A 24,851-nucleotide genomic window follows, 5' to 3' on the forward strand; every position below is an offset into this window, starting at 1 on the left:
TAAAGTACAGATCTCTGAATCAGTTATTAAGTGCCACAACTATGGGACTGTGGGTTGTGTAGCAAGCTAATGTTGAAATCTTTCCAGAGTATCATCTTGGAGAACCTCATAGACTCCCCTCCTAAGAGCTCAACAGAGAGCCTCAGGCAGTGAAGAGTTCAGACAACAACAGCAGAGAAGCATATTTTATTCTTGTTACAGTTCGTACACTCTCAGACTTAAAAATTCAGCTCTCCATTCTTCTAGATTCAGGTGTATGGCCAATGTCAGAGATAAGATAATACTATAGTTTAAACTGCTGACACAGAGAAATGTTTATTTTGGAAACAATTGACCTGCTTTTATCTGCAATGTACAAATACTTTTACAACTGATAATAAATGATCCTACAGAATTATTTACCTTCCATTTTATCACAACCTATTTACATGCCCCATTGATTGGGCTCAAAATAACGATCCAGATATCCACTGGCAGCAAGGGCCTATCAAAAGTGTGAGCAGCGTGATTTGCAAAGTTTTTATTCTTGCCTTCTTCTTTGCAGAACAGCTATGGTAATTCTCTTCCTTACCAGAAAAGGGCATAGAGTTGGTGATGTTTGGGGGAAAGAAGGAATTAATCTCTCTTTTTTATTATAATAATTTTACTAAATATTACAGTTAAAAAAATTGCAAAAAAAAATAAAGTGCAGAAGAACAGAAAAAATAATTTAGAAAGAAAAATATATAAAAAAGAAATACAGACAACAAAAAGAAAAGAAATATATAAAGAAGTGGTTTCCCCATTTGTCAAAATCAGTATCAACAATTTTAACACTTTATCTTAAAAAAAAAAACCCAATGTTTTCCTCCCATGTCTCGATTCTTATCTATAAACAGATCCTTGAAATCTCATGATTCAGTCCTGGTCAGTAAAAGTCTATTACTGTAACAATTACCAGAAATAACAACATAGCTATTTTAACTTTGATCAGATAAACCCAGTGTATGCTTCTTCCTTTTATTTTTAACAATCTTGATCTTTGACCACGTCAAATAATGTCCTAGAGTTTGTTTTCCTTTCATTTTTTTCTTTGTCCCTTTTCACAGAATTCTTCAGAATTAAACAGATCATTTTTGTAACTTAAAATAATATAGCTATCCATTGCTCTTTTGGTTTGCCATTTATATAACCCTTTTAATTATTAAGATATCAGCTAGTTTCACTTGTATATCAAGCTTAACATATTTTTCCCTATTAGTCTTAACAACTTGCTATTTTTAAATCCACTTTAAAAACATGTCCTATTCCAAAATATCTTTTAAGGACAGTCTACCTGTAGCATGAAAGGTGGCTGGATGATTTTGGGCTCATTGCTCTATTTCAGCCCATGTTGTCAGTCTTGGGCATTGAGCCGGTGGGTGAATTCCTGCTGTACCAATGGATGATCACTGGGTTGATCTGTAAAAATAAAAATAAAAAGTAGGTCCTACATTTGTAGGTGGGAAAAATCTATAATGGCATACACTTTTAAGATTAATTTCTGGATCCATTGCTTACAAATATCCTCCAATATCTCCAGTGTTAAAGTATTTGCTCCGTTCTATGTTAGCAAGTCAAATTTAAGCATTTTTCTCTTTTAACTGTAATATTTAGTTCCTTCTGGTTCCCTCTAGTGTCCAGCATTCAAATTCCCATCCTATCGTTTTTTCTTTTAAGAATTCAAAACAACAGCATTTTCCCTCGAGTGTCATGATCCAAGACTCAGACAACTCAGATGTTGAAGAAGAGGCTCCAACAGAACCTGTAGAGTATCAGCCTTAGGAGACATTGAGGCTCATCAAACCCAGGAACAGGTGGAAGAATCAGGTGATTTTGATGACATCAGGCCTCCCAGCCCCTATATTTGGTGAGTAGAGTGAAGAGCAGAGCAACATCATTCTTTTAGGCTTCCTGCCAAGCAAGGCAGTAAATCTTTTGATTAAAGACAGCTGGATGCAGCTTGACTTAAGAGACAGCTCTGATCAATGATCCCTCATGGAAGCAACTGTCTGATCTCCAGCCCTAATGTCCCTGCTCATGTAAGAAACCTTAAACCTCTAACTTTTGGATTGGCTGGCAACATTGACTTGGCTTTTTGGAATTTTGGACTGATTCTGGACACTATTCTTCTGTGTGCTCCTATCTGAAAGCAATTCATTCAGGCAAGCATCTGAGACTTTGTTTTGGTTTTTGCATGCTATTATCTCCTGGCCTTCAGTAGAGTGAGAGATATAGCAGCAGCGTTTGAGTCAGTAATTGAAACCAGAAGCAGGACAATAGGAAGGATTCTTATTAATTTCAAAATCTTATTTTAAATTCTTTTAAACCCTTAATCTTGTAACTCTCCTAAATCCATGACTTTAATCATATTTTGCTGTTTATTCTAAAAAAGAGAGGGGTTTTTTTATGTTCTTAAACTTATTTTTGAAACTTCTTTCACTAGGAACTAAAGGAAATTCACCTGGTACATGTTATAAGGCTTGTTCCTAATAGTTGAAAAGCAGTTAAAAAGCAATTTCCAAAAGTGATTAAGAAATGAGGCTCAGCAGAACTTTATGTCTGTCCATACAAGCTACATTGTGCCTATAAGCTTGGTGGAAATGTCTTAACTTCCAGCCACTCAGCTCATCAGCCAACTGCATAAACCTCATTTTCTACAATTTACTCATTAGCAATTGTCCAGAGTGCAAGCGGAATATCTCAGAATATCTCCTTTATTCAAAGAGATTTGTCTAGCCAGAAATCACCATCTGGCCACTGATCTCATCACAATGCCAACTCTGCTCCTTTCGAAACAACTAGTTCATCGTAAATTCTCATTGGAAGTCACAATTACCATGCCTCCTTATCAAGCATGTAACTACATAATTAACTTGAAGTTAGGAGCCCAGATTCCAACTAAGAGACACTATCCTATGTCTATTCAAGAACTGACCACCTTACAAGAGCTTCTGGATAACAATTTGAAGAAGGGACTCATTTCCCCTTGTACATCTTCAGCATCTGTACTTAAGTCTTTTGTATCCAAGAAAGATAATTTCTTGAAGACTATTCATGATGTGGATTTCTGAACTCTGTGACCATTAGAAACCGCTACCCGCTACCTCTTATTTCAGATCAGCTGAACAGCCTTCAGAAAGCACATCTTTTCATTGATTTGAAAGGCACTTACAGTTTGAAAGAGGGCCATGAATTTTAACTGCCTTTGGTACCAAGCACGGCAAATTGGAATTCACCATGGTGCTATTTTGATTGAATAATTGTCCTGCTGTCTCTCCAGATTCATCAATGAAATCTTTAGTCAAATACGTGGTGCTGTATTTGGATGGCATACTGATGTTTCCATTTTTACACAAGATTTGTGTTAATGACTTATAGAGACTCCTCAAACATAATATTTTTTACTGAAGGTGGAAATGTGTTTTTGATATTTCCAAGTGGACTATTTGTGTTATTAGATCTCTATAGGGGGAATACAAATGGATCCTGCAAAAGTACAGTCCATATTCTTATTGCAAGCATCTAGAAGTCTGAAGAATATCCACTATTTTTACGGGCTTTGCAAGTTTCTAGAAAATGTTCTCCATGATTTTGCATGATCCAGAAGACTGTTAACTGCTAAAAAAGGAACAGAGGTTCAAATTGTCTCAAGTAACATTCTTGAGTCATCAGACATCCTGTCCCCTCTCATCCTTTTGTTGTGTAAACAGACACATTAGATGCAACATTAGGAGGCGTTTTCCAACATCAAAAATGTGTGGGAAGATCTCCTGCTTTATGCATTTTATTATAAATTGCTTTTCCCAGCTGAAAGGAACCATGGCATTTTCAATAAAGAGTTGCTTATTACCAAAGTAATATTCCAATATGACAGACGTTTTTGGGAGGGAGTAATCGAGTACAGATACAACTGAAGAATTTGGAATGTTTATAGAAAGCACAACCCATCATATCTTACAAGATCAGGTGGACACATTTTTCTCCATTTCAAATTTAATGTCACGTAAATTTGCTGGGTCTAAAAAAATCACCATATAAATTATCACAAAAATCTGAATATGATCTTCCATGCTCAACCCTCTCTATCACAATCTGGAAGCCAAACAATTTTGCCCCTTCCCTGAGTATAGATCTTCTGTAAAGTTATGGGGAGGGAAATAGGCAGTACATCTGTTGGATCAGCCTATTTGCAACAATAAAATTCATATGACATATAGACAATCTCCTCTGTGACTTATGTAAGTTGTTTCATAAACACCATGTTCTTCTTCCCTCAAGGAAGAGATGCCACAACTCTACCAGGGCAATCAAATTGCTGGACGTAGGGGAGTGTTTAAAAGTTTCCATTGGGCACTCAGAGTTCTGATGCTTAAGAATGAGCACAGATATCAAGAACTATGTTTCATCCTACCATATCTGTTGACAGACCAAGATGACTCTTGCACAGTCAATCAATTTACTTCAGCCACACCCTTCCCTATCTGGACCTTGGAATTCTGTTTCAATGGATTCTGTTATGTTCCTCCTCAACAGGGTTATACAATTATTTTTGTAGATTTATGTACCAAAATGGCTTATTGTATTCCGTGCAAAGGCCTTCCGTTAACTCAAAGACATTTTCCAGAACATGTTTTTAGGTAGAAGGAATTAGTCACATGATCTTGGATTATAACTTTCAATTTTTAACCAGTTGGAAGACCCTCTTTCAGGTTCTAAACATTCCAGTTCATTTATTTTTGTGTTATCTTCCATCAAATCAACTATTGGAAAATGTGAATCAATTATAACAATACTCTCATATCAGCAGGACAGTAGGATTGAAAGGTTGCAAAATTTGCCCATAACATTCAGCACATACCTCAATAGGGATGTCTTTCGGGCAATTTATGGCTACTGCCTCTCCATCTTACCCCTCTGTCTTGAACTTTAGCATCTACTATTCCTGTCAGACTTTCTATAGAAGAGACAGACTGCTCAGCTACTCTTCAAAGTACACTTAGCTTTGGCCAAGGCTGCATACATATGTGCTGTAAATGCAATAAAGCAAGCAGGTACCAAGACTGCAGTGGGAAATTTGGTGGGACTTTCTAAGTTTCACTTTCTGCATATATCAAAAGTTGGATTCAAAGGGTTTTTTTTTGGGGGGGGTCCTTTTAAACAAATTAACCCAGGTTTTTTTCTATAATTGACTACTTCAATAAAGATTCATTCAGTCTTTTATTATTATTGTTTATTCATGAAGAGCCTTCTTGCCCTTGTGTTCAAAAACTGCCTGTTCTCTGACCTAAATATGAAAAAACTCTATCCCACAGGCTTTCCTCTTTCAATCCATCATCTTGTAAAAGCTGGTCCTAACCTTTTCCCAGGCTGTCTCCAATTCATACCAAGAGGAGAAGAAGAAAACAATCCCTTCCAATTTGCAAGATTTCAGAGATAAATCCTGTTCTTTATTCCACTACTGCAAGCAAATATACTGTTTCTCAGGACAAAGCAAAAAAAAAAAAAAATTGGTGTTATACAATTTTTTTCAAAGAGTTGTATAATGAGCCTTTTCTTTTCCCATATTCATAATGGCTGCTTTCAAAGAGTGTGCAGGCAAGAATAGCCAGGAGAAACCTCTGAAGCAGCAGTTTTGCAGTCCTTTTACAGGGATGCTTCTTATGCACTTTCTATTTTTGAAACTTTGAAGTATTTGTATCACCATAGAAACTGCCAGTATTCGTCAGCTGATCTACGCTGGTCAGCTGAGGAAGTAGGACTGGGAAGAGCCTTTGTGTGTATATAAACGTATGTGAAAAAGGGATGTGTAACAATGAAAGGCAATGAAAGGATACCTAGGCAATTGTGGCCCCTCACAATTGGAAAAAGTGCCTCTGCTTGCTCTTTCATGTACCTGATGTCCCAAGAGACTTGAACTTTAGGCAAAAGTCTCCTCCTCCCACACACAGGCCCAAATAAACAAAACAGTTGAACTAAGTGTTATACTGGATGCACCAAATGACAGTATGAGGGTGATGTCTAAACGTGAAATTGATCTAATACAATTTGTTTAAGGTTAACTGGAGGATAAAATATATCTATATCTACAGAATAATAATACAAATCCCTTTTCTTTTTCAAGTTTAGTATCTGCTTATTTATTAAGCATGTGTCAAATATTAGTCAATGATACTTTAAGGGATTTTTTTTTGGGGGGGGGGTTGATAAGACTCCAGAATTAATAAGAAAGAAAAAAAAATTTAAAAAAAGTATCACAATACAGGTAGTGCTTCACTTACAACCACAGTGGAGTCCAAAATTTCTGCTGCTAAGCAAGGAAGATTAAGTGAATTGCATCCCATTTTACAACATTTTATGCCACAGTTGTTAAGCAAATCACTGCAGTTCATCAGGGAATCATGCAGTTGTTAAGCAAATCTGACTTCTCCAATTGACTTTCCTTGTCAGAAGCCAGCTGGAAAGGTTACAGATGGTGATTACATGACCTTAGGATACTGCAACTGATAACTACATAACTTACCAAGCACCCAATTTTTTTATTAAGTGACCAGTCATAAGTCACTTTTTTCAATGCAGCAATCACTAAATGAATGATTGTAAGTTGAGACTACCTGTAAATAATAACGACTGTAGCTATCAAATTGAAATAATGGAAAAATACAAAGTTATTTCAAGATATTAAGTAATAAGGAAACATTTTGAGTTGTGATGTGGGAAAATTATTGTTAAATGTCATAATGTCATCAGAAATCCAGGTGTATTGTTCTAAAATATGTTTTACCTTTTGCTGTGAATTGATATTCTTGTAAGTTGAAATATAAGTGCAGGGAGTCCCATACTTATGGATCGCTAAGAATGGCAACAATTTTATTGAATGTATTCAACTAAGAACTTAAGTATTTCTAAGTTTAAATGACAGCAGAGCTGGTAATGAAAATTAGCCTACATAACTAATTCTGCATGACAATTTAATAGGACTTTTAGAGGGAGAAGGAATAGCTTGAACCAGGGGTCCCCAACCCCCAGTCCGTAGACCAGTACCGGGCTGTGACATGCCAGCAACTGGTCCACACAAACAAGCAAAGCCCCATCTGCAAGACGCAGGCAACACACCAAACCACACACCATTTGGCCCATGGAAAAACCTCTCTCCACGGAATCAGTCCCTGGTGCCCAAAAGGTTGGGGACCTCTGGCTTGAACCATAAATATGTGTAGATTCTCTTATGTAGCCAAAAAGTGAATAATAGTATGGTATTGCTATGTTCATACATCCTATCTTTCATTAGAAGCTCAAGGTGACATTGATAATACTCCATTCTTCAATTTCCACCCAACAGTGACAATCCTGTTGATTGGGCTAAGAGAAAGTGACCGGCCCAAGGTCACCTCATCTTCCATGTACTCCACAGTCCAATTCCCTAAATACTAAACCATTCTATCTCTTGTTTTTCCTGGCACTATGTTGGCATTTTGCTTATGGACTTGAGGGTTAAGTCCATGTGTTTGTGTATTGTTTAATCTGATAAACTATAAGGCAAACCATTGTGATCAAAACAGCATGGAAGTTATTCTATATATTCTGAATAGTAAAGTAAAGTAAATTTTGAAGGATGTTTGAATATTAAATATATGAATGATGGGCCTAGAGCAATTTTTCAATGTCTTGTATATCTTAAAGCAATTGATATGAACTACTTGTAACTCCTGTATTTTAACATCTATTTCTGTTGCAGAGAATATTATATAACGATGGTCAAGTGGGTGAGCAACACTAAGACAGTGGTGAGGTGGCTAAACAGGCCTCAAAATCTATCCATCCTTACAGTGTGTGAAACAACCACTGGTGCCTGTAGTATGGTATGATACTTCTTGTTCATTTTTAAGCTTACATCTTAATAATGGCTCTTATGTGTATAGAACAAACTTTAGAGATTTATTTTATGTTCAGCTCATTTCCGTGGATTAACGCACATCTTGTGTTAAATATATAGTACCTCACTGTAGATCTAGTGTGCTTACAGACAACCTGCCATGAATATCTATCTATCTATCTATCTATCTATCTAGAATGCTGTATGTTATACCCTGTTGCCCAAATATGGGAGAGAGAAATCTTTTGCCTTGTATCAGCTCAAACTAGAGTCATCCACAGGCAGCAGTCACAACTGTGACATCATATACATTTCTAAAATTTGGATTGCTAGCAAAGAATTAAGGGAGAACTGGAATAGCTATTTCGAACTCTTTAGCTCTTTTCAACCAGACATACCCTTCTGAGATTCGAACCTGGGCTGTCTGCATGTTAGGCAGCTGTATTAACCTCTAGGCCACAGGCTCTGTTCACTTTTGTCAGCTGTGTTAGGGAGGGAAGAAACAGGGGAGGAGTTATCTAGAATACTGTATTCTAAAAAAAAAAAAAGATTTCTCTCTCCCATATTTGGGCAACAGGGTGTAACATACAGCATTCTAGATAACTCCTCCCCTGTTTCTTCCCTCCCTAACACAGCTGGCAAAAGTGAGACAGAGCCTGTGGCCTAGAGGTTAATACAGCTGCCTAACATGCAGACAGCCCAGGTTCGAATCTCAGAAGGGTATGTCTGGTTGAAAAGAGCTAAAGAGTTCGAAATAGCTATTCCAGTTCTCCCTTAATTCTTTGCTAGCAATCCAAATTTTAGAAATATATGTGTGTGTGTGTGTGTGCGTGCGTGTGTGTGTGTGTGTGTGTGTGTGTGTGTGTGTGTATACTGTTGTTCTTCATTGCAACTCCATGAGCTAGAAAATCAGATAGGGAGAACAGCTGGGTATCCACAAAAGTATTCTGGGTTCCAAAAATTTCTTTTTATTTGACAAAGCTAAACAGAGTAAGGAAACAGTTTGAATTCTCAGTAGGATATTTGGCAGCACTTATCCAGGAGATGAAGCAGCAATTACTGGTATTATAACAATAGATGATTCTAGATTCTCATAATACTGTCAACAGCAAGGTGCTCTTTTTCAGCAGAGTTAATGGCAAACTAGTAATTTATGTCTAAGCAAATTGTTTAACCTGCCTCTGTTGATCAGTAAATAATACAGATGTTCTACCAGATTCTAAACACTGGCCAAGTAAGGTCAGCTCTTGTATTATCCTGTAGAAAATCAGACAATATGATCAGTTTAATTTGTAGTTGAAAAAAAATGACTCTCATAATTTGAATCAATATGATTTTATTATTTTCACTGTATTAGCTAGAAAGAAGTCTTACTGTGTTCTTTTGAGAGTGCATTTTCTTTTCGTTTCTTTTTAACTTCAATCTTTTTTGTGTGCTTTTTTCTAGTTTTGCTTTTTTTCAATTCTTTTGTTATAGAGCCTGTTTTGAATAATTTAGATTTCATTTTTTTTAGGTTTTGTATCTAAAAACAGGATACTGTTTTAATGAGACTCAGTTTGGTGTAGTGGCTAAGGCATCATGCTAGAAACCGACTGTGAGTTCTAATCCAACTTTAGGCACAAAGCCAGCTGTGGCCTTGGGCCAGTCATTCTCTCTCAACCCCAGGAAGAAGACAGTAAAAAAATCATTTCTGAAAATCTTACCAAGAAAACTTCAGGGATATCTTCAGGAAATCACAAGGAATCAACACTGATTCAAAGGGACCAAACCCACAAAGCATTTTATCCTCATTAACAATACATGAAAAGTTGGGATACTCCTATATAACTTCACACTGTGTTAAATATATAATACATATTTGCATTACATTACAAAAGTATCGTAAATGGATATTTCTTGATAATCATTTGTTTTCTTCTATTATATCAACATCACATATCCAAATATATAGGCACACATTAAATACTATACTATGCAGTATTTTTTTTAAAAGTTTGTTTTTTCTGATAGTTGTTTGGCATTTTGTTTGTAGAATTCATTTTTTTTCTTTAGCTTCATAAATTATTTAATTAAAAAAGTATGATTTTTCTTAATTCTTCTAGTGCCCCTTGTTTAAACTAGAATCATGAAAAGCTGCAGGAAGAGCAAAAAATTAGCAGCCTTTATGAAGTTACAGATTCCCCCTTCCTAAAATGTTGTTGAAACCCCTGTTCAAATTAAAAAACAAACAAACAAACAGGAAATTAACTTTGAAAGAGATTACTACTTACAATACTGTTGAACAACCTACACTTTTGTGTACATTTTTTGTCAAATAGAGTTTAGCTGTATGCAATTTTGCAGCTAATTTAAGTATGTGCAATAGTTCATAATTATGCTTTCAGAAATCTTGGAGCTCTCCAATATATGGATTTCTATTTTCAGAGGTATTTGTATGTTTGCAAGCCCCCAATTCCAGTGATACTCCCATAAAAAATATGTTAAAACATTATCTTCAATTATAACAGGAGTACAACAATCATAACCCTTAGGGGTCTTTTTTTTTAGTAACAATGCATATTGAATATCCTTCCAAATAGTTCTGTTTTCACTGTCTTTTTAAAAGGCAGTAGAGAGGGTACCATTCAAATTTTCTGGAGTAGGCTGTTTCATAGGAATGAAGTATTTTGCTTTCAAACCCACACACCCTGAATGAAGGACACTTAACATCCTTAAAATAACATTAATTTAGGGGGTCATTTGAAATTATACAATGCAGGTGGTATTATAGATACCAAACAACCAAACCATTTAGGCTTTTATAGGTAGACAGGTATCATGACGACCAGCTCCACACAGCTGGGCAAGATCAAGGAACCAAGAACTAAAATTCATTCACTCGCTCACTTATGGTTAGTGTGATATAAATTCAAACTAAGACAAATTAACTGGCTGACAAATCATACTCAGTGAGTACTCAGTGAGTGGTCCTTAATGGTACTACATCTACATGGGGTACCATAAGGTTTTGTTTTAAGCCCAGTACTCTTCACTATGTCCATAAATGACTTAGATAAGAGAATAGAAGGTGAAGTCATCAAAAATTTCAAATAATACTAAGCTGGTAGGAATAGCCAACACCCTTGATGATATACTTAAGATCCAGATGGATTTCAACAGACTTGAACACTGGGCCCTATCTAACAAAATGAAATTTAATGTAGAGAAAAGTAAGGTCTTACACTTAGGCCAGAAAACCCAAAAGTACATGTACATATTAAGTGAAACCTGGCTTAATAGTAGTAACTGCAAGAGAGATCTTGGAGTCCTAGTGGACAATCAATCAAATATGAGCCAGCAGTCTGCAGCAGTAGCCAAAAAAGCCAATGCAATCTTAAGTTGCATTAACAGAAGGATTCAATCAAGATCACATGAGGTACTAATACCGCTCTATAAAGCCTTAGTAAGGCTACACCTGGAATTCTGCATCCAGTTTTGGTCACCACATTATAAAAAAGATGTTGAGACTTTAGAAAGAGGTCAGAGAAGAGCAACAAATATAATTAAGGGACTGGATGTTACAACATATGAAGAATGGTTGCAGGAATTGGATATATCTAGTTTAATTAAAAGAAAGACTAGGGATAACATGATAGCAGTATTCCAATATTTGAGGGGCTGTCACAGAGAGAAGGGGTCAACTTATTTTCCAAAGCTCCCAAAGGCCAGACAAGGAACAATGGATGGAAACTGATGAAAGAGAGATTCAACATAGAAATAAGGAGAACTTTTCTGACAGTGAGAACAATCAATCAAAGAACAGCTTGCCCTCAGAGGTTGTGGGTGCTTCATCACTGGAGGTTTTCAAGAAGAGACTGGACATCCACTTGTCAGAAATGGTACAGGGTCTCTTGCTTGAGCAGGGGGTTGGACTAGATGACCTACAAGGTCCCTTCCAACTCTGTTATTCTGTTAAAGTTCTGTTAAATTTCTCACTCTCTCATTTAAGTTAATTAAGCCAGTGTCTCTTTTAATGAAATGCTTCATCCTAGATCTCTATCCACTTGATCTAAGTTGTCATTTCTGTCAGCCGACTCTTGCAATTGTTTCTTTCTGTTCTGTCTTCCTGACTTTTCACAGCCTCCCCATAATCTATCATATGTTCTTATTGCTGGCATTTCTCTGAACTGTTCCATGTAACTAGAAAGCACTCAGATTGGAAAAGATTATGATAGCAAATAAAAATTGATCAATCTATCAATTTTAAGATTCAAAATGCAATCTATTAGGCATACAATTCTCCAATAAATAACTGTTTGATATTTATGCATACTTAACTACATTTTGTGTTGTTTTTAGAAGTATGAATTTACATCCGAAGTCTGGCTTGCTAAGCAGGTATAGTATATTAATTATTTGAAACAATATCAATGATTTCGTAAAAAGCTTGGGAATAATTTCAGCAGAATATAAAAATAAGTGACTTGGTACTTCACTGTAGTTGTTGTATTTTTCTGATGGCATCATAGAACAAAATTCCAGTATAGGTCTTTGCTTGTTTGCAGGTTTATACTGCCCAGCTTATTCTGATTCCCGGCAGTTTACACAATGACATAATTAATACAGATGGTTATCCAATCAGCCAGCCAAAAGGGAGCATAGGATTCCACAGGATAGGGCCCACAAAGAGAAAGTCTGCCTTTTGGTCCATGTCCGCATAGATTAGCAAAGGGAAGGGACCCTCAGTTTCTCTTCCCTTCAGAACAATACATAATAAGTCTGTTGTTAGCCAAATGCTTAATCAAGTGTCTAATAAAAATGAATTTCAATGCATTAGACAAGAAACCATCTGACTATTTGCATACATGATGATAATGCAAAATAGCCCTTCATGAGCTTTCCATTTTTAAAATAAAGTTACATTTCTGTTCTGCAAGCTGCATTGATTGCCAGTTTGTTTCCAGGTCCAATTCAAACTGCTGGCTTTAATCTTTAAAACCTTTTATGCCAGGGGTCTTCACACTTGGCCCTTGTGGACTTCAACTCCCAGAATTCCTCAGCCAGCATGCCTGGCTGAGGAATTCTGGGAGTTGAAGTCCACAAGTCATAAAAGGGTCAAGTTTGAAGATCCCTGCTTTATGCTATGGCGCTAGATTACCAGAGGGCCCACCTGTCCCCAATTATATCATCCCGCCCTATTGGGTGTGGCAAGGAAAACTACATTTGATGGGTCTCATGAAGTGGGCTTCCTCTGCTGCAGAGCTTTCCTTATTTATTTATTAAAGTTTTAAGTTGCTCTGGGCAGATTACAATATAATAAAAAGATTTTAAAAAAAGATAATACAAAGCAATTAAAAATAAGAGGATTAAATACAAAGCTGAAAGCCAAAACAATGGACAGTGTGGGAGTGGGGATCTTTTCTACTGTGACAGCCATCTCCAACATAGCAGGCCCTTATCAGGGCACCAGGCCAAACAGCAGAGCCAGGTTTTCAGGCTCTTCCAGAGGCCAGGAGTGTGGGGGAAGATCTCACCTCTAATGGGAGAGAGAGGAGGGGCCACAGAAGAAAAGGCTCTTCTCCTAGACCTCACCAGTCAAAAGAGTCAAAAGCTTGTTCCACTGGAACTAGTATGGCAACCTGCACTCTCTCACACACACATATACACACTCACATGCGCACACACATGCATACAAGTGTGAAGTAATTATCATGGACTATATTTGTATTTTCAGATATCCATAATCCCTAAGAAAATACAGACATAGCCAATGATTCACACTAGTAACTTACTGGAAGATAGAAGTGTCATGTAAGTTTAATGGTAATTATATTTCACTGTAAAAAGCTGTCCTGGATTCCAGGAGGTTAACCCTCTTTAAGTAATTGTCTGGAGGTCAGGAGACCTGTACTTGCATTTCCTATAAGGTGAGGAGGTCTCTCTGAATGTTCCCGGAGCCAGCTTGCATAGAAAGCCTTCTTGTGTCCCTGCGAAGGCAAGTTCAGTTTCCCTTTGGACCTCTGTCAGAATGCATGAACTCTGTTCTCTGCTTACCTTAAGCCATCCATACATTAACCTGAAGGCACAAAGAAGCAGTTTAAAATTGCTATTTAAAAAAAAAAGATTTCTGAGTAATGGAATAGCCTCTTGAATTATTTTGGTGCTTTATTATCTTGACCCTTTATTCATTTAGAAGACATCTGTAGACACCCATCTTATGCACCATGATAAGCCATTGCAAAAACAGGAAAAAGCATTAAAATCATATTTATGCCATAATATATTGTTTATCTTCAATGTGTTCAATATTTGAATGTGTCATTGTAAAAATGATATGAGGTAGTTTTTAACAAGAATATCTTTCTCTGATTTTTTTTTATAGAATGAGGAACCAGTTTTTTCTAAAGATGGCAATACATTTTTTATGACAGTTCCAGTTAAACAAGGTGGTCGTGGTGAATTCCACCATATTGCTATGTTTAATGTTCAGGTAAGCTTCTTTTACTTAAGTTAGATTCCCGCCGCAGAAACTCGCTGGGCAATTCTGAGCAAATTACTGTCTCTCAGCTCAACCTACTTCACAGGGTTGGTGTTGCAGGGAATAACAGTTTTTTTTTTTTACTGGGCTTAGATATAAGTACATATACAATCAAAATACAATAAACAATACATGGATAAGTATTCCTTCTTTGCCTTGGGTGATCACTTTTAGAAGTCCTTTAACATTTATCTTTCCTATATAATATTACATTTGTCTGAAGGTAAAAGTTTGGTTCAAGGAGTGAACATTACAAAAAATATTGCACAAAATAACCTCTCTCAATCTGACATTTGCTATCATTGTTGCCATGAAAGTTGGCATCCCACTATATTCTAAAACACTAAGTTACAGGAATGTTTAAAACTTACCACTGCTATTTTTAAAGGAATGTTATTAAAAAAAAAAAGTTTCCCAATTATTTTTTGGGAATTCTTGTATAAATCCTTCACTATGTGACAAACCAGTATGTTACAGCCATCTGTCTGTCTGTCTGTCTGTCTCTGCCTCTCTCTCTTTCTCTCTGTCTCTCTCTGTCTCTCACACACACACACACACACACACACACACACACACACACAGAGAGAGAGAGAGAGAGAGAGAGAGAGAGAGAGAGAGAGAGAGAGAGAGATGATGGTCTATGGCAGAATATATCTTGCTAGGGATCTAGAGCTCTAACTGGATCACACTAGTTCTAGAGTTACTCTGCTTTCTGGAATGAAGATGTACTATGAATAAACTGCCCCCTAATATCCCTAATATTGTTATCAATTTTGCAAATAAAATTAAGAAATAATTAGGATGAGGAACATGCATTAAAAGATTTCCTATCCAAAGCACTAGATGCTATGAGCTTTTGATGATCCAGTTCCAGGCACACAGTTTTAAATTCAATCTGAGCCAAAGATAGACAAGAGTTACTTTTAACCCTGTGCTCAAGCTCTGTTTGATTCTGTTTAAAGTCAGTGGCATAAGTATATTTCATATTGATATCAATGGACATTAATACAGATGTGGATGCTAAATATAGATGTTGTTTTCATTAGCAGAAGGCACAGCTTTTAATGTTTACAGATTATTTGTGAATTATTTCTTGCTGACCATTATTTCTTCTTTCTCCTGTTTTCCTGCAAGTGGTATATGTATATTCATCTTGTTAAACTAAAACGTAATTGATGCTAATAGAAGAGAATATTTGTAGCTGAGGGTTGAGCTGTGGAATTCTTAGTCCTCGTTGATTGGTTTTTTTCTGTTTTTGTTTTGTTTTTTGAACATGTTTCATTACCCAAGTAGATAATATCTTCAGCTGATGTTATTGCGTGAGTCAAGTATTGAGACATTGCATCTATGTACTGTAATTTTTATTATCAGAAGCCCAAGACAGAATTCCTTGCTCATGGAAATATTTATAGCTTAACTATATAAACATTAAGGGAAAAGGACCTAATAAAATAATATTTGCTTCCTTGAATCCCATTGAGGTGAACTATTTAAGGATATGTGGATTACTATAGGATATACTATCATTGAGAAGTCAAGGAAATTAACAGTTTGATATCTGTTGACGTGTACCTTCCAAAAAAACCATGGATATGTATGGACATCAGTGTTTTTCTAACCCAGGTGTATGCTCAGCAAAACAAATGTCATAATTTGTATCTTCTCTCTTTTTAAGGAAAGTATCATCATCATCATCACCATCAACATCAACATCCAAACAGGACTTTCTCACTCATTCTCTTCCTTTCAGTCCATTCACTTTTCTTAAATATAGTTGGGTTTTTTTGTTTTTTTTTAGTTTGATCCTCATTCTGTAATACGTTTCAACCATCTTGGTGTACTTCACAAGTACCTGGTGCAAAGAGAGACTCAAGCAGTCAAACTAACAGCTGCAACTATAAAATTGAAAACCTGACCCTTTTTTATATGCAATTTAGGCTGCTGTATCGAGTTTTTTACCTCTTTCCCAGTGCCCCAGGTATATTACTTTTTTATTCATCATTCACTTTTGCATTGAGTCTAGTTCCATTCATTCTTGGCCCTGTCTCTATTTTACTGCAAACTTAAATAACCGATTTTCATTACATTCAACCTACATTTCTCATATTCCTGACATAATCAGCTTACATTTTCATACAAGACAGTATCCAGAAAAAACCCTCTTATAAAAGGCCATTTTTGCATTATTTCAACAAATATTCATTCTTCATAATAGCCTTCATACTATGTGTTATCTTTTTACCACCATTTGCTTGTGTATTCATTGTCCCATCTTCAGTTAACATTTCACCAAGATACAAAGTCAGTTTTTGCTTATTTTTTATATAAAACGTGTTAATTCCTTCATTCCATTTTACCTGTCAAATATAAATACCTTGAGCTTTGATTCATGAATGTTCAGATTCATGTTTTTCACTACACCACACAATATATCTAATGTTTGCTGCAAATCATTCATACTCCCAGGCAAAATTGCAGCATCATTAGCATACAGAAATAAACACCTATACCTTTCTCAGTCAACAAATCTCAAGCAATATTATGAGAATTCTCATAAATATATCTATAAATACATTTTGACATCACCACCTTGACAACATACTTCCTTATCTTACCTCCTACTAAATATATTCCATATTTCTCATGCATCTTTCATTTCTTAATTTTACAAACCCTAAATATATATTTTTTATTTTTCATTTAATTTGTTAATTTGAGTTTTGTTCCATTCGTTCCTCTTACTTTCATGTTACAACCTTCTATATATCATGACTGATACCAAGGGGGCCCATAGAATTTAACCCCTGTTGCCAATCATTGCTTTGATCACTTAAGGAAAGTCATGGGACAAAAAAAGTTAAATGTATTGTTTTTTGCAGATCAAAAATGAACAATTTAGTATACGACATCTGACATCAGGGAACTGGGAAGTTATAAAAATCTTGGCATATGACGAAAATACCCAAAAGATGTGAGCATTATTTTTCTTTGTCTGTTCAGGTAAAATATCTGTGTTATCAAGATAGATTCAATGTTATTGGTATAGCAATGTTAATTATGTTTCTTTTGTTATTAAATATTAATACTAGCTGTAAACCATAAGTACAAACTATACTTAATCTCTTGATATATTCTAGGAACTTTTCCTGAATATTAAAATAAGGCTAGGCTATAACAAATTCTACTTCAAAGTATTGATTGAAATAAGAAAATTCAAACACTGGGTTAGGCAACAATATTTCCAAGTGGTCTTGCTTTAGAATGTTAAGTAATCAAATCATTAGGATTTAAAAATTAAATACATTTTCACCTTTGGATCTCCCATTTTAAAATCTGCTTACCTTCAAAAATAATAAGGAACGGTTCTTGCTAGTTTTTCTTAGGTTGTAAATGGATGTGCTTCCAAGTACTGTTAACAGAAAGAATTTCTCAGAAACTCATGAAAAAGATCATTTATTGATAATTACGTTTGTTAAGACACAATTCTGCATTGCATAGAAATAAATCTTGTTGAATGTGATGGAATTTATAAAGGATTTCATTTAAATATGTAGAAGTGTTGAAATGTCTAAGCCATTTTCTAATTTAACAGATATTTAGTTATTGGTGCCTAGTATGAGAATGAGGTAAAGTCTCTGTTGTCTTTTAATATCTCTGTTGTCTTTAATACAGACAAGATGGGTACTTTGAATACCTGCATTTTTTTTTCTCAGAACAAGATCAGTTATTCTGCCTGATCATTAGTTAATTTTCTTCTCCTTTTTAAACTGGCAGAATTGAGGCAGACAATCTCTTCTGAACACAAAACAGCAAGACCTCTGATAAAACAAGTGTTTTAATCACTAATTAAGCTCCATCTACATAAAGCATAGCATGTGCGATAATACAATTTTATTTTTACAAAGCCAGGTGTACTAATTCTTAAGTTTCCTTCTTAATCACCTGAGGACACATTCTAGTCAACATGAATGCTGAGGTAATTTGTTCATGATGATAAAACCATATTATGGCCTCAAAAAATGAGTTGGATATCTTATTCTGAAAGGAGAAAATAAGTCTAGAATTGCAAAGCTTCTTTACTAATGAAAGATTAGGACCAATGTAAAGAAATAAGCCAGCCTCAAGTTGTTTTGTGGATAGCCACTTCAATGTATCTAATAGTAAGAATGAACCTGCCCTTCTCCTATATAACTGAAATCCTTAGGTCTGATGTTCATTATGTTTATTATCTATAGCAAATTAGTACATATTCACCTGGGCTGAAGGTATTTTTTCTCATTTTGCCAGTTATTTTTTAAGTACTGAAAATTCACCAAGAGGAAGACAATTACATAGGTAAGCAGATCGAGCACAGTATGATTCCTAAATGATTGACAGGGCTGTGTCGCTTTGTTTACAAAAAGCTATTAACTTAAATGTCAAAAGAGATCCCATGCATACGTTAGAAATTCTACATGAATATGTGGTTTTATAAAAGAAGCAAATTTCCTAGGAACAATATATATTGTGACAGATAGATAATCACTCAAATACATCTTTCACAGCATAATACTAAGCCTAGTTAGCATTTTATATGCATTGGAAAATATCAAGGAAATGGAAGTAATAAAAATGAAGTTATAGTCATTGTAGTCTTGTATCATGAGCCTGAAATTCACAAACATGTATTTCCACATCCTCCATTCCCCACTGCATTCCTTTGCTAGAGAAAAATGTGATGATACATAGGGAGGAAGTTTGAAAAAAGAAACAATGTAGTCCTGTCCAGTACAGATAGTCCTTCACTTACAACTGTTCGTTTAGTGACCGTTCAAAGTTACAGTGGCACTGAAAAAAGTGATTTATGACTGTTTTTCATTCCTATGACCATTGCAGTATCCCCATGGTGACTTAATCAATATTTGGATGCTTGGCAATTAGTTCATATTTATTACGGTTGCAGTGTCCTGGGGTCATGGGTTCACCTTTTGTGACCCTCTGACAAACAAGGTCAATGGGAAAGCCAGATTCACTTAACAACTATGCTACTAACTTAACAACTGCAATGATTTACTTAACAACAGTGGCAAGAAAGGTCATAAAATGGGTCAAAACTCAGCTGTCTTACTTAGTAACATAAATTTTGAGGTCAATTTTGGTCGTAAGTTGAGGACTTGTTGTAGTGTCTGAAATATTGACAATTCAAACCAAAGATTTTTTTCCTGATAATAATATATTTGCAGTGAATATTAGCTGCAGGTTTTCTTGTGCTTGATCAATTTTTTTTATTGCCTTAGTGTGTCAACAACTGAATTGCTGAATCGTCAATGTCTTTCATGCAATTTTATGAAAGATGGTTGTACATATTTTAATGCAAAGTTTAGTCCTTCAATCAAGTATTTCATTCTACAGTGTAAGGGTAAGCCAGGCTCTCACTGTACAGTTATCACACTTATTTTTAAAAAAATGAAATGTTTTTCAACATCAAAAAATTAATGTATCTTGGTGATAACTTTATTACAAATAAAAATAGTTTACATCATTATAATAGTTACAAAATCTCAACTGTGGCATTATATATTTGTTGTGTATCTTACACATGAAAATTACCTTACTGGACAATTTAAATTTTGTACTAATTTGATCATTCCTATGATAGAATGCTCTATGAAATAAGGAACCAAGGGAGAGGGATCACTAGAAGTAATGGTGTAAAAGATGTACTAAACTTGTATTCACTAGTTAATTAATCTATTTAGGAGGATATCACTCATTTCTTCAATGTGCTCTCCTACTATCAAATTACACCAGCCAAAAGCCTGGATAGCTGCATGATTTTATTTGTCAATCAGTGACAGAAATAACATTCTTGTTATCATTAGTAAGATGCCCAGGAAGATTATGGGGAGTTGAAGGAGAATGAACTACATACACAGATATTTATTTACTTACTTATTTATTGCTACAGTTATTTCACAATCCACAGTTCTAAAGGAAAACATTTCTAAAGACAGCTTGTATTCTGAACATTGGAGAGTGAAATACTATAAGAGGAGGAAGAGGAGGAGGAGGAAGAATAATAATAATAGGGCGGAATCTTTCACCAGTGTGTTCAAGTAGTAGAAGCAAGGATGTTTTAATTTGAATGACTGCATTGAGCAGGGAGAGGACAGATTTGACATCCTGAAAGGCCCCTTCCATGTCTATTATTCTATGAAATCAGGTATCCTCTTTACTAGGGCACTCTTATCTGTACACTGAATCAAAGCTACAAGAAGTTTGGATACATTTCTTCTGAGATTTCCATTGAGTTTTCTAATGGCCTCCAAATGACTTTGCAAAGTCTGAATGTTCCCTATTCTCTCTTTGATTTAATAGTAGCTGCAGGTACTCTGTGCTTTATATAATCAGGCTATTAATCGCTCTGTGTGTCAATTTCTCTGCTATAAAAGTGAAACGAAGATAATAATGATCACAGATTTATTATTTCCCATTAGATTATGCTTTTACCATGGCATTAATGGGATTGTTCATATGCTATCTTTAAAGCATATTCAGTAGTAGTTTTGAAAACCATGTGTTAGAATAATGTATGTTTTGCTTTAGTTTTTTTAAGCTGAGGAATCCAAAGGTAGTTTCTTTTATTTACTTCCTCTGTGTGCCTGTCTTTCTGTGTTGTACAGGTCCTGGTGTTCCGATTGTCAGCCTGCACAGCACAATTAATCCTGAAAGTAAGTTATACCATTTCACTGGGGATTTTCTTGTGGGTTTTCTCCCTTTTAATTGAGACCTTCAGAAAATTAATTTTTAAACCTCATCTTAATTACAACTTAGGAAAAAAAACATGCACATAAGCAACAAGAACAGAGTGAAATTAATACAGTAGCTATAATATATCACGGATTTTTCAGGATGATCTTACATTAATAAGTACCCTTTATTTCCCATTAATACTTACAATAATTAGGTGGCACAGTGGCACAGTCTCTTTAAATAACTATGCAAATTGAATTCCTATTGCAGTACTTCTTATATATGGTTTAAAATACTTTAAAGCTCTAATACAATTAGTTTGGATTAAGGAATTGTTTTTGAGTGCCAGTTATCTAATTCATCTCTTTTTAATGATATAAATATTATGTGTGCTTAAATGTTTAAGCAACTCAATACATTTATGTACACACATACAAGTAAGACACATATATAGACCGGACAGCCATCTGTCTGAAATGGTGTAGGGTTTCCTGCCTGAGCAAGGGGTTGGACTCGATGACCTCCAAGGTCCCTTCCAACTTTATTATTATTATTATTAAACACATACAGGTTTTCTATATAAGTAACTTTTTCAAAATATGTTTTTGAAATACATCTTCAAAATATATAACTTCAGTACATTCTATGCAGACATGCATTATTTGGATAATTCAATTATTTACTTTAATTGGGGAAATAATTCAATTTAAATGAATGTTCATATATGTATATTGATTTAAAGCACCATATTCTTGCCCATAATAGACTAAGCCAGTAAGTTATGCAATGAAATCATAGTTTAAAAGTGAAACAGAGTTGTGCTGAACCTTTGTCAAATTTTTGCTTGTAAAAATTCAGAAGAAAAGATTTATTTCTATAGAAAATTGTGGAAATATACATACATATATACATATATGTAAACTTAATCATCATTCCTATTAATGGAATAACAATTATATGATTGAATTTTAGTTGAATTATTGTATTTAAAACAGCTTAGTTGACACTGTGAAACTGCCTCTTAAATTATTCATTATTTCATTAAATTAAGATGTAGTTTACCAATTTAAAAATTTGTTTAGAGGAAACATAGCTATCCATATGCAACTGATGCCCTTTTTTAAAAAAAAAAAAGGCAAGTAATTCTTCAAATTGTAATTTTAAATTTCTTTTTAGAGATTTATAAATGAAGGATAATTTTGAATTAATGTGTATTTATAAATAGATAAATCAAAATTCACTAATACCAACTTGTTATTCAAAAACTGTCTTCCATTTTACTTAATTTGAGATATAATTTTAATAAAAGGTGAAAGATTTATACAATCTGAAGAGAATCCAGAGTATAATAATAATAAGCCAGATATAATTTTAGTATTAAAAGCACTTCCAGAGATCTATGGAAGTTCCATGATGAATCAAGGATCTCATCTTAAGAAAAATGCATCTCTCTTAACTTCATCTTTGACTAATATTACCCTAACATGTCCAAAAATAAAATGTTGCTAATTTTGTTTTTATACTTGGAATACACTTTTCTCTAACAAATAAACTTCTATTGTACATGATTCCTTTATGTAAAAACCAAATTGCATATGTGGAAAAAAATTATATGGTACATTATTTGGATGCAGTATGGACTAAACCATTTGTTCTGCTGAGTTCACCTTTAAGACCATATATACAAAGCCAAAGGCCTATAAAAAGGGCTGTATACATTAGATGCCATTATGAGATTAAACATTGATTGAACATGTGAAGATTTCCTTGCATTTAACAGACGATAGCAAAATCAATCACAGGAGAAAAATGCTGATTCCATATAGTTAGGCCCATGCATCTTTTAGTTTAGGGACGTCCAATTTTATTGGAAATGCAGGCTGAAACTACAGCTGTAGTTGCCAATGAATCTGGTCACAAAGGCTCAGTAATTAAAATCTAGTTGAGTCACATCTAAAGTATGGCAGGAAGTTTTTGCTTTACGTTCTCCAAGTGTTTTAAACTGAAAGAAGACTTAATAAATACTAATGGAAAAGATGAGTGAAATGTATCTATCTATATACAGTATAATATGTGTGCTTATACAGTATATCCATATTTATTTTACTTTAAATGTGCCTTTCTAAACATTGTTCTATAAAAAAATGGATTGTATCTACATATAAATTGTATTTTAAAATTTTCATCCAACTAAGCATACATGTACATTGGTTCCTTTTTTACCTTTTTATTTTACAGAGTTTTATATTTTAGAAAACAACTCTGTTTTAAAAGAAGCAGTTTCAATGAGAAAAAAACTACGAACAGAAACTAGAATGCTTCACATTGATGACTATGGTAAATATACTAGAAAATTTTGGAAAAGGCAATATGTTTTCAAATAGTATTTTTAATTCATCTTTCAAACTACCAGCCTTTAATGTTTTGCTCTTTTCTTAAAAGAACTTCCTTTACAGTTAACATTTCCAAAGGATTTCTCAGATCGAAATATGTATCCACTTCTCTTAATAATGTAAGTATAATCTTGATATTAAAATTTGTGAAATTGATATATTATATTGTTTGTATGTTATATGGCCTCAAGAATGGCCATTTTAATTACAAAAATTAAAAGCTCTCCCAGTAGTGACCTCTAAACCCTGTTGGGATGGCATCATATGTTCATCATGCAGCTATAATTTTTATTAAGGATCACATAAATGATTAAAAAACAGAAAACAGAAAAGATCTTTATTTTCAAATATGGAGGTTAGAGGAATTGTTTACAGTGTAATCCAAAATTGATCTATATTACCTGTCCTTGTGAAATTTTTGATTCTTTTCCATTTTCAAGGGTTTTTGTAGAATTGATGCTGACTTACTTTAAACTGGGATTGTATTATTCAACTGCCAAATCAGTCAAGCCTTGGGCTTCTTTTTTAAATATTCCAGTTGTAAACCATTGCCAGATTTTATCTTTATCCACTTTCTCTTTGATTTTTTTTAGAAATTGATCATGCAGTACTTTTCCTTGCCAGCATTCTGTTTTTGTTTTTACTATGTTGCTTTGATATTCATGTTTTGTTTCCTGCACATTCAGTAAGTTCCAATTTGTATCAATGCATGTCCTTGGCTGTCTTTTATGTAATCAGCCAATGCATACTTTTCTTCTTCAACCATTTGTTTAACTTGAACCAAACCTCTGCCTCCATTTCTGCAGGGCAGATATTATTATTACATTATTGAAATAATACCCATATGATCGTTTCTAATACATTTAAAGGGTAATGATATGCAATAGTTTTCAAATTTGGAACAACATTCTGTCCCTACCACAAGTACATTAATCATAAAACACTTCAAAAGTGCCGAGAGTATGCTTGTTTTGTACCTGTAAGACCAATTTCAAACACAATGGACAGTCTGAACATTTCTGGAATGGTCAGAACAGCGTCAGAACACATTTAACAAGGTCAGAACAACTGGCTTTGAGCTAAAAATGCTTAGAATCCAAAACATTTTTCCCACTCATACTAAAGATGTTAAACAAGTTCAAACCATATTCAAAGAGTAAAAATGGTATCTAGGCAATATTCACTTCATCCAAAGTTCCTAATGGATTAAGCCAATTTTAAATGAAATTTAGAGATGGACACTTCCTGTATGTTAAACTCTCTAATTTTTGTCTATTTTGGAAATATAGAAACATTACAGGCATGTAGTTTCTGA

The 24,851-nt window shown here is 34.5% G+C and overlaps 1 protein-coding gene across 5 annotated transcripts in view; it reads left to right on the forward strand.

The window, feature by feature from the left end:
* DPP10 (dipeptidyl peptidase like 10) overlaps positions 1-24,851 on the forward strand; it is a 621,333-nt gene that overhangs the window by 566,948 nt on the left and 29,534 nt on the right. For all 5 annotated transcript variants that reach the window (XM_039328209.1, XM_039328210.1, XM_039328207.1 and 2 more), the window contains exons 11-19: positions 7,757-7,880; positions 12,233-12,271; positions 14,256-14,363; positions 17,291-17,382; positions 18,699-18,746; positions 19,688-19,809; positions 21,074-21,121; positions 23,382-23,480; positions 23,586-23,655. In XM_039328209.1, coding sequence (XP_039184143.1) covers positions 7,757-7,880; positions 12,233-12,271; positions 14,256-14,363; positions 17,291-17,382; positions 18,699-18,746; positions 19,688-19,809; positions 21,074-21,121; positions 23,382-23,480; positions 23,586-23,655 — 750 coding nt within the window. The remainder of the gene's footprint in view (positions 1-7,756; positions 7,881-12,232; positions 12,272-14,255; positions 14,364-17,290; positions 17,383-18,698; positions 18,747-19,687; positions 19,810-21,073; positions 21,122-23,381; positions 23,481-23,585; positions 23,656-24,851) is intronic.

The sequence above is a fragment of the Crotalus tigris genome, unplaced genomic scaffold (genome assembly GCF_016545835.1).
Source record: "Crotalus tigris isolate CLP2741 ecotype Arizona unplaced genomic scaffold, ASM1654583v1 scf7180000024374.3283719, whole genome shotgun sequence".
NCBI lineage: Eukaryota > Metazoa > Chordata > Lepidosauria > Squamata > Viperidae > Crotalus > Crotalus tigris.